We start from the raw sequence: 9,970 nt of genomic DNA, 5'->3' as shown, positions 1-9,970 counted from the left end.
TTTTACATCTTTGGCTGGCAGCAGACGGTGCAGAAGGACTGCATGCCATCCACATCTCATGGCTGCTCGGCAGAAGATGGTACAGTACGACTGCTAGCAGTCCGTATCGCCTGCCCGCTCACCATAAGACGGTTCAATAGGACTGACTGCAGGACTAAAGAGAATGACCTGCTCAAGTCACTCCAAATTTAGTCCCTGCGCCCATGTCTGCCCAGGCGCTCCTGATCGACCTCACAGAGGCGACCAGGAGCACCTCAGACATGACGATGACGGCTACCAGTCGTACTGTACCATCTGCTGCCACAAGGCAAGGGGTTGCTGCTACTGTGTAGCAATGCCGTACCGCGTCTGCCAGCACCCAGGAGACATAGGGTGACGGTTACCTGAGCAGGCTCCATGCTTGCCGTGGTATGGCGTCTGCACAGGTAACTCAGGAAAAAAGGCGCGAAATGATTGTCTGCCCTTGCTTTCACGGGGGGAGGGAGGGAACGGGGGCCTGACGATATGTACCCAGAACCAGCCGCGACAATGTTTTAGCCCCATCAGGCATTGGGATCTCAACCCAGAATTCCAATGGGCAGCGGAGACTGCGGGAACTGTGGGATAGCTACCCACAGTGCAACGCTCTGGAAGTCGACGCTTGCCTCGGTACTGTGGAAGCGCTCTGCCGAGTTAGTGCACTTAATGCACTTAGAGCATTTTCTGTGGGGACACACACACTCGAATATATAAAACCGATTTCTAAAAAACCGACTTCTATAAATTCGACCTAATTTCGTAGTGTAGACATACCCTTTGACCTTCAACCAGAAATCTAGTATGACTGTACAAAACCATCACAAGTGGCTAAAGAAACCAGTGACTAGTGGTTTCTAATTTCTTCATTTTTGAGTGTCCAGCCCCAGCTTGAGATACCCTGAACAGGCTGATGTTCAAAAGGCAGGTACTTATCCCTGTCTGAAAATCAGGCCCTTTAAAGGTGTCTCAGATTGGGCACCCAAAAATTGCGGTATCTAAAATCACTAGTCATTTTTGAAAATTGAAACCCAGACCTGTTATATTTTCATGAACATTTATAGAAAGTATAATTTTATTTGTCATTTTTTAGGTGTCGTGTATTCTTTAAACCAGTTTAAGCTGAGTTTCTTTCGCAGTGTAGAATGACACTGACATATGGTCCCTAATGAGTATGTGAGTCCTAATAAGTTGTCTTTGTCTGTGATATATGTTTAAATTTCTCTTTTCATTTTTAAGATAGGAGACATCAACTGAACAGTAAAATTTTAACAGTATCTAAGACTATCTGACTATTTTCTGTTTAACCTTATGGGCCAGATTGTGATACCTTTACTCATGTTGAGTTGTATCTTCTTCTGCAAGTAGTTCCACTGAATTTAGTGTGAGTACTCGCGCTGTAATTATTCAGCATGAGGAAGAGGATCATCTTATGGCCCCTTTGAAGCAGCTCATTCTGTTACAGTATATATATATACTGTATAGTGCTTTCTTAGTACACTGTGGCGTATCCTCTATGAAATTATATTTAAGATCATTGAGTGTTAATTCCAGCCATAGGCTCATGAGTCAGTTTTACAATCTATGTGCAGGTCATAGCATAATTGCTGTGAGACAATGTGTGAATTTTGACCATGCTTGCTAAAATTTTCTCATTTTTGTCCTTTTTCCTCAACAGATGCTGCTTGAATCAGATCAAGAGGCCAGAGTTTCACACGTGGAGTTGCTTTCCTTGTTCACTGTAAGATGATGATTCTTTTGGCAATCAACAGTGCTTGTGATACTAAGGATCTTATTTCTATACATTTTACATCTGTCATGTTCTGTATACATAACTCTGAGGTGATTTGTATCACAATGCCTATAATTTCTGACTATACTGTCACATGTAACTAATAGTTTTGAACATTCCCATACAATATGAAAAAATTCCAGCTTTAATATAGCATCTGGTACAATATTTAGAGTTTTGGGGCTGGATTCTCCTATCCTCTAAGGCCACAAGCAATGGAAACCAGAGGCACTCTCTGCAAAGGGAAACCTGGCAGAGATAACTCTTCTGCCTCTTGCACCAGCAGCTCCTCACCTCATCCTTGAATATGAAGGGAAATATGCTGGTGGGAAAGCTGAGGTGGAGTGGGGATTCAAGCCTTCTTCTTTAAAGCACTGATCCAGCAAAACACTTCTGCCTGTGCTTAACTTTAACAATGACTTAGGACTACTCAAATGCTTAAAGTTAAGCACAGGCTTAACTTTGCTGGAATGGTTGAAGTGCTTGTGGGATCAGGGCCTTTGTTCCCAGTAGCTAAGGAGATGCCTGCAAAAGGTTGATTTTCCAAACTGTATTTATCAGGCCTTGTGAAGTCTACAGGGATTCTTCACAATTAAGTAGGGCACCTTTGATTTCTAAGCAACATTTGTCTGAATGGGAGGAATATCACACCAATATGGCTCTTTGGTCTTGTTTACATGAGAAAACTGAATTGGTTTAATGTAAGGCATCATTTTAAACTAGTTTAGTTAAACCAGTGCAAAAGCCTTCGTGGACACTCAGATTTTGGTTTAAACAAGGCTTATTTCAGTTTCGCTTAAGTCAATTAGGAATCAGTTTAAACTAAACTCAAATAAGCCACTCTCAATGCAAACTCAGGTCTAATTTGTAGTATCCTAGCAACATTTCTGTTTTCTAGATTTCTCTCCCCTGTTGAATATCTAGATTTCAGATCAGTGTAGGCCAGACTGTAAACCTACTATTCATATTGGTGACCAATTACTCACACAAGTAGTCCCCCTGAAGTCAATGGCAATACTTATTTGAGTAACTGCACACTAGGGATGAGGGATTCATAATCTAGCCCTAAAAAGAAAAGGAGTACTTGTGGCACCTTAGAGACTAACCAATTTATTTGAGCATGAGCTTTCGTGAGCTACAGCTCACTTCATCGGATGCATACTGTGGAATCTAGCCCTTTCATTGTAAACTCTTTGAGATGGGGACTGCGTAATTATATACGTACACAGCACCTAACCCAATGGGGCCCTGATTGGACACCTTAAGTGCTACTGCAATCCAAAGAATAATACTCCCCATATGTGTTAGTTTCATTTTCACAAGACTAATCTTTTTATTATAACTATTATTATTTTCTATCTACATTTTTAGTCACTCTGGGTCTCTTTGAGTTAGTTCTGTCTTTATAGTTATTTTCAGCTCCTCCTAAATTAGTATCTTTCATGAAGCTGTTAAGGAAGTGCAGACCAAACAGATCACTGCGGCACCCTACTGGACTTCCCCAACTCAGTACAGTGCCGTTTATCATTATCATATATTTATTGTCCTTCAGGCAGTTTGTTATTCAGCAGCTCATGTCCAAACCAATCTACATTAATCTTTCAAGTAAGATTCTAGGAGACATGCTATTAGTTTCAGCCAGTAAGAGCTAAGCTGAGCTGCTCTCAGCAGGTAATTGTCTCTTCCTGCGTGCAATATTAAGGAGATGTTAAACATATATATCAGCTAGAGGTCACTCTATGATGATCTTTCTGTAACACTTGGCTGCTTCATCTCCAGTATCTTTTGGGGACTAACTTGTATATCTTTTACAAATCATACTTAGATTGCAAGCTCTCTGGGACAGGAGCCATGGCCAAAATTTTCAATAATAGGAGCCTAAAGTTGGGTTCCTCAATCCCTATTTAGGCTCCTAAATAAATAACCTGATTTTCAAAAGCATTTAGCTCCCAGCAACTTCCAGTGATCTCCATTGGTGCAACTGAATGCTCAACATTTTTGAAAATCAGGACACGTAGTTCAAGAGCCTAAATATGAATTTTGGAGCCTGACTTTAGGCCCCTATTTTTGAATGTCTTTGCTCATGGCTTCCTACATATTCAGTAAGGTTCTTAGCTATTTTGGAGCACTCCATAAATAACAAGTACTAATTATCTGGCTGGTTGATAGATGAGCACTTACCATACTTTTGGCAAGCATCAATTAGTTTGTCAATGGCCCAAGCCCAGGCGGAGAAAGAAATTTTGGAGAAAAGAAGGAGGAAGGAAGAAATTCCCCAAAAGAGGGTTAAACTACAGCAAAAGGATTCCTGCAGTTATATTTTGGGTCACAAGAATCTCATCTGGAAAGGGAGATAGAGGGAAAGCCCAGGGGGACCAAGAGAAAGGGACGTCTAGTATAAGTCTCTGTGGCATCCCAGCATAGTTATTCACCAGGACTTCAGAGGCTAGTTCTAGATAGTGGCTTCTTCGTCTTCATCTTCGTCGTCATCATTCCCCCCCTTTGTTGTGTGGAATTCGTATAGCACTACACACATCCCAGCCAACCAGGCTGCCACAGTGCCGGCAGAGAATATACAGAAGCCAATCAGACCCAGGAAGGCATAGTCCGTATCGTATAAATGGAGAAGACATGTGTAGTGGAGCTTCGACCCCACCTCAGGCATTGACCAGCCATATAGAGCTGCGGGGCTGTAGCAGGTGATGTTCTCAGGATCTGTAGGGGAAACACAGAAGAAATCCTCTCTTGTGTGTGCCTTTAGCAACAGTAAATAGGAGTCTGGAGGCAACGTAGAAAAATAACTTATCTTCACGCAAATGTCCCTAGTAATAAAGGATGCTGGGGAGGGTAAAATCAGTGTGGTTTTATCTCTGTATCTGAATAACATTCAGGATGAGCCTGAACAGCCCCAAACTTGGGGCAACTTCAGTTCTGCATGTGGATCCAAACACAGCTCTGCATAAAACGTTGGTGCTCTGTTCCCTTATGAGGCATCAGAAGCTTTTAACAGGCCTGGCTAGGGCATTGTTTTGCAGTACAGCTGGGCTGCCTGAATTGCCCATCAGCTGCAGCTTCCCTCGAGTCCCCCTTCGCTGGTGGGATGGGTTTGGATGCATAGAACATGCATCTTATCTGTCCCATCTCATCTGTATCTATGGCAGTGGCTCACATGAGTAGGGAGCTTCTTATTTCCCTCCCAGCTGGAAAGAGAGGTGCTCTTGGTCAAAGGCACTCGGCCTGGATATGTTTACCTGCAGCATTAAAGTTTAACTGCAGTTCTCACCCTAGTCCCAGGGAAACATAAAACCTCCTGCCTGTTTCACACACAAAGTGTTGCTGGAAGGTAGCAAAGCCTGACAGGGAAGAGAATGAGAGCTGACAAACAGGCCTTCTGCCCTTTCTGTCAACTCTTTATTCATCCCTCTCTGGTACCCATGATTAGCAGCTGTGATGCTAATAGGGAAAATCCCTCTTCTCCCCCTCAGTCCTAACAGAAGCTGCTCCTTCTCCCTCTGCCCCACCATGTGAATGTCTCCAACATGCACATGAAATCTGTGATGTGAATATGGAGATTGACCTCGCGCAAGAAAAACACATTTATTATTAAACACAAATAACCAAAGCCCCCAGTTTCCCACAGCTGTTGCATGGGGCTTCAAGACTGGTGCACCCAGTCATCTGCTGTAACCCTCTTTTGTTTTGGTGCCTGTAATCAATACACATGGTTTCTTACACTCCTGTATAAGTTTCCGGTGCACTTTCTCCTATCTACAATGTTATTACTATGATTAGTTCTTTACACAGCTCCATAGGCATGTGTAGCACTTACAGGCAAACAAAAGAGCTTCCTGCCCCAAAGCAGGTACTCAAATAACCTTAACTCTGCCCTGAATAACATCAGCCTCCAATCTTCCTTTCTTTGATTTTACAGAGGGTCTTGCTCGGCCAATCCTTAAACAATTACCATTGTCAGAATCCCCTCTCAGCACTGTGCTGTGTGTAATTCTTTAAAGACTGGGGCTTGTGTACATTTGGAGTTGGGAAAAGCCAGCATACATTTCAAACATGCTCTTACTCTTGGGACCAAAACGACTCTGGGAAAGTGAAATGGAGACTCTTCTACCCTGTGCATAAGCAACAGCTACAATCCAGTTACATAATCTGAGGTAGAAAAAAAAAAACAACAGCTGGATTTAGGCATTTCAGGTGACTTAAGAAAAAAATCATTTTTCAGGTCCCAATTTAGGAAAGCATCACTATTCAGAACAGCACTTAAGAGTGTGCTTAAGTATCACTGGAGTCAAAGGGATTTAAGCAGATGCTCATGTGCTTTCCTGATCCAGGACTTCATGTTGTAAATTGAGTCAATTTGCTCTGGCATCCTTGAGAATGAGAGAGAACGTATGGGAGCCCCACAATAGCTCATACACAAGAGATACTTTCCTTAGTACGTTTCAGAGTAGCGGCCATGTTAGTTTGTATCCACAAAAAGAAAAGGAGGACTTGTGGCACCTTAGAGACTAACAAATTTATTTGAGCATAAGCTTTCGTGAGCTACAGCATCCGATGAAGTGAGCTGTAGCTCACGAAAGCTGATGCTCAAATAAATTTGTTAGTCTCTAAGGTGCCACAAGTCCTCCTTTTCTTTTTCCTGAGTACGATCACACTTGTCCTATTTTACACTCTGTCAATCCCCCTCAATGTAGGGCCTGATCCAAAGCTTGCTGCAGTTAATAAAAGGACTCCCACTGAGTTCAGTATGGGCTCTGTATCACGCCCTTAATACTGAGTGCTGTACAAAATGTATCTGCATTCAGGGCAAAAACGACTGAGATAAAAGTGCTGTGATAGTCAGTGTGATTAGAGAAGTGGTTTACCACTGCTCTGGCAGAACAGCTCTTACTCTTAGGGAAAAGGTAATTGCCTGTATTGCTTATGTAACAAAAATATAGGCAGGCTATGAAAATAGAGTGAAGCCGTGGCCTCAATGAAATTTTCACCTGTGGTGCACAGAACAAAATTGCCATATAGTTAGCCCAAATGACTGTCTATGTTCAAGGAGAGACACCCAGAAATGGAACATCAGGACGATTTACAGGTTAGGGTGGGGATGCATTGGCAGAACTTTGGGGAGCCCTGGGTCGGAAAAGCAGCGTACTAGAGGTCAGAATCGAGGTGGGCTGGGAATGGTGTGTGAGGCCCCAGGGCTGGAATAATGGTACCTCTTGCATTTTCACTTAAGAGGGGTTTTTTGAATCTACCATTAGAAACACAGAAATTTAACACCACTAGCAAAAAACTACACAACAGAATGGAACTCTAGAAACATCCGGAAGTTCAGAGGAGTGGCTTTCCCCATCCAGAGCTTGCCTCAGAGCTGCCTGTGGGTAATACAGCAGGACAGACACATGGCACTTTGAACTGATCACAGACTACAGTGGCACCAGCTGAGGCGAGAGCAGGAATTTTAAAGGTCTAGCAATCTCCTTGTTTCTTATCACTTAAAGACCGTTCTTGATTGTTAGTTTAGCATTTTGTGGTTGCTTGTGTGTGTGTGCGTGTTCATGCGCATTGTTTGTATGCAGCTGAGGGGAGATATAATCGCTCTCTATAAATACATAGATGGATAAATACCAGAGGGGAGAGGAGTTATTTAAATTAAGGGTTAATGTAGACAGAATAACAAAAGGATATAAACTGACCATCAACAAGTTTAGGCTTGAAATTAAATGAAGGTTCTAACCATCAGAGGAGTGAAGTTCTGGAACAGCCTTCTAAGGGGAGCAGCGGGGGCAAAAAACCTACCTGGCTTAAAGACTGAGCTTGATAAGTTTATGGAGCACATGGTAGGATGAGACTGCCTACAATGGCATGGCCCATCTGTGACTGCTAGTAGCAAATATCCCCACCGGCCAGAGATGGGACACTAGATGGGGATGGTTCTGAGCTACTACAGAGAATTCTTTCCCAGCTGTCTGGTTAGTGGCTCTTGACCATGTGCTCAGGGTCTAACTGATTGCCATATTTGGGGTCAGGAAGAAATTTCCCCCCAGGTCAGATTGGCAGAGACCCTGGGTTTTTTTTTGCCTTCCTCTGCAGCATGGGTCACTGTTGGTTTAAACTAGGGTAAATAGTGGATTCTCTGTAACTTGAAGTCTTTCAATCATGAATTGAGGACTTCAGTAACTCAGCCAGAAGTTAGGGGTCTATTACAGGAATGGGTGGGTGAGGTTCTGTGGCCTGCAATGTGTAGGACATCAGACTAGATGATCATGATGGTCCCTTCTGGCCTTAAAGTCTATGAGCTAGGCATTAATGGGTGCTCTTGTATGTATTTGATGGTGTGTGTATTGTTATGGTCAGAGGGCCCAATCCATGGCTAAGGTAAATTGGCACAGTTCAGTTGACTTCAATGGACCTGTGCTACTTTACACCAACTGCGAATCTGGCCCATAATGTGAAAGAGTAACAGTGACATTCTGATACAGAAAGCAGAACCATCTGCTTAGTTCCAGCCAAATCTTGGGGTGCCTGGGCTGGCACACAAAGTCCTCACCTGGGAAGCGAACGCCACTCTCTTTCATCCAGAGGGTGAAGTCCAAGAAGGAGCAGTTACAGTTCCAGAGGTTTTCACTTAGACCCAGGGACTTCAGATTGGGCAGATCCTTGACAATGCTAGTATCCAGGAACGTCAAGCCAGTCCGGCTCACATCCAGGTGCCTCAGCCAGGTGTTGTTGGCAAAGGAATCCTTCTCAATCTCCACCAGATTTGGGTTGTTCGAGATCTTCAACACCACCAGGCTACTGAGCTGAGAGAAAGTGGTGAAGGTGACCCGGGTGAGGTTGTTGAAGCTGAGGTCTAGGTAGATGAGCTTGTTGAGACTGATAAAGGCAAAATCCAGATCTTCACTAATGGCATTCTCCCTGCAGTCCAGATAGACCAAGTCACTTAGGAAGTTCAGCTCCACTGATGGCAGGTAGGAGATGTTGTTGGTAGCCAGAATCAGCTGCCTTGTGTCCAGTGGAATGGTCGTGGGGAAATCTTGCAGCTGCTGCCCTGTGCAGTTCACTTCCAGGTATTCACAGGTACACTTTTCTGGACAGTTCAGGCTCTTTGCCTTCATTCCCATTCCAAAAAGAAGCACCAGCCACAGGGATTTGTGGCCATTAGGAGGGGACATGATACGGCTCCTTATCTACTGTAGCTCCTCCACACTGCTTCAGCCCTTCAGAGAATGCTGGGGCAGAGGCCCTGCAGAGCTACAAAGAACCAGCCCTGTGCAAGCAGTTTTCTCATTCCAGTAAGACTGAAGAGGAGTTGAGCTGTGAGGCTGTTTGGAAGCTCTCTGTATCCCTCACTCATGCAGCTCCCTGGTTTGCCTACTTGGCTGCTTAGAGAGAGAGCTCACCCTCTTTGTGCTTGAAAGTAAAGAAGAGCTGCTTGCAAATGGGAACATCTACGAGTCACGTTGGTTGCCAGTTGACACCTTTGTGACATCAGAGCTTGCTAAGGCAGCCTGGCTTCAGAGAGAGAATTCTAACCTGGCCAGCAGTGCAGATCTGTGTGTGTGTATATACAAATGTGCCTGTCTGTGTCTCACGCGGGCACAAAGCTCTGTGTGTGTGGCTGTACTGAAAGAGTGTAATGCTTGATGCAACGAGGTCCATGTGAGTGCAGTGCCTGTGTATACAAGTGTGTATTTATGTAATGGTGATATAATGGGGGTGTTCATTTGCTCTGGTAGATATATAGTTCTGCTTGATAGAACAAATAGGCTTGTATCTATATCTACAATGCTCGTGTGTGTGTGTGTCTTGGTTTTGTTTCCTTTCCTTGGATACATAGATCACACAAAAGAGACTTTCACATGCACTTAAACTCAAGGTAAAATTTTTAAACTGCTTAGACCTTTTAGCTTCATTTGTGTTATAGAACCTTCCCTTGATGGTCCTCTGCACACCAGCCTTTTTATTGAGAAGATCTACAGTGTCTTTTGGCCTGAAAGCTCTTTGTGGCCGGAACTGTCACTTATGTGTTTGCACAGTGCCAACGGCAGTGGGGACCAACCTGGTTGTGGCCTTTAGGAGCCACTGCAATATATATGTTAAATTACACACACAAAGTACATTTAAAACGTTATTAAGGTTGCAAAGTCAAGACCT

At 43.7% G+C, this 9,970-nt stretch overlaps 1 protein-coding gene across 1 annotated transcript; it reads right to left on the bottom strand.

Moving 5' to 3' along the window:
• Positions 1-4,259: 4,259 nt before the first annotated feature.
• On the bottom strand, positions 4,260-8,988 carry LRRC52 (leucine rich repeat containing 52; the record flags this gene model as incomplete). Its single annotated transcript, XM_084637988.1, has 2 exons — positions 4,260-4,522; positions 8,364-8,988. The coding sequence occupies 2 exons, from the start codon at positions 8,986-8,988 to the stop codon at positions 4,260-4,262; spliced, it is 888 nt and encodes a 295-aa protein (XP_084494114.1).
• Positions 8,989-9,970: the final 982 nt, after the last annotated feature.

Source organism: Lepidochelys olivacea (assembly GCF_965140295.1).
Source record: "Lepidochelys olivacea isolate rLepOli2 genome assembly, chromosome: 8".
In the NCBI taxonomy this organism is placed as follows: domain Eukaryota; kingdom Metazoa; phylum Chordata; order Testudines; family Cheloniidae; genus Lepidochelys; species Lepidochelys olivacea.
Note: the sequence above shows the minus strand (reverse complement) of the source record. Positions and strands in the feature narration are given on the sequence as shown.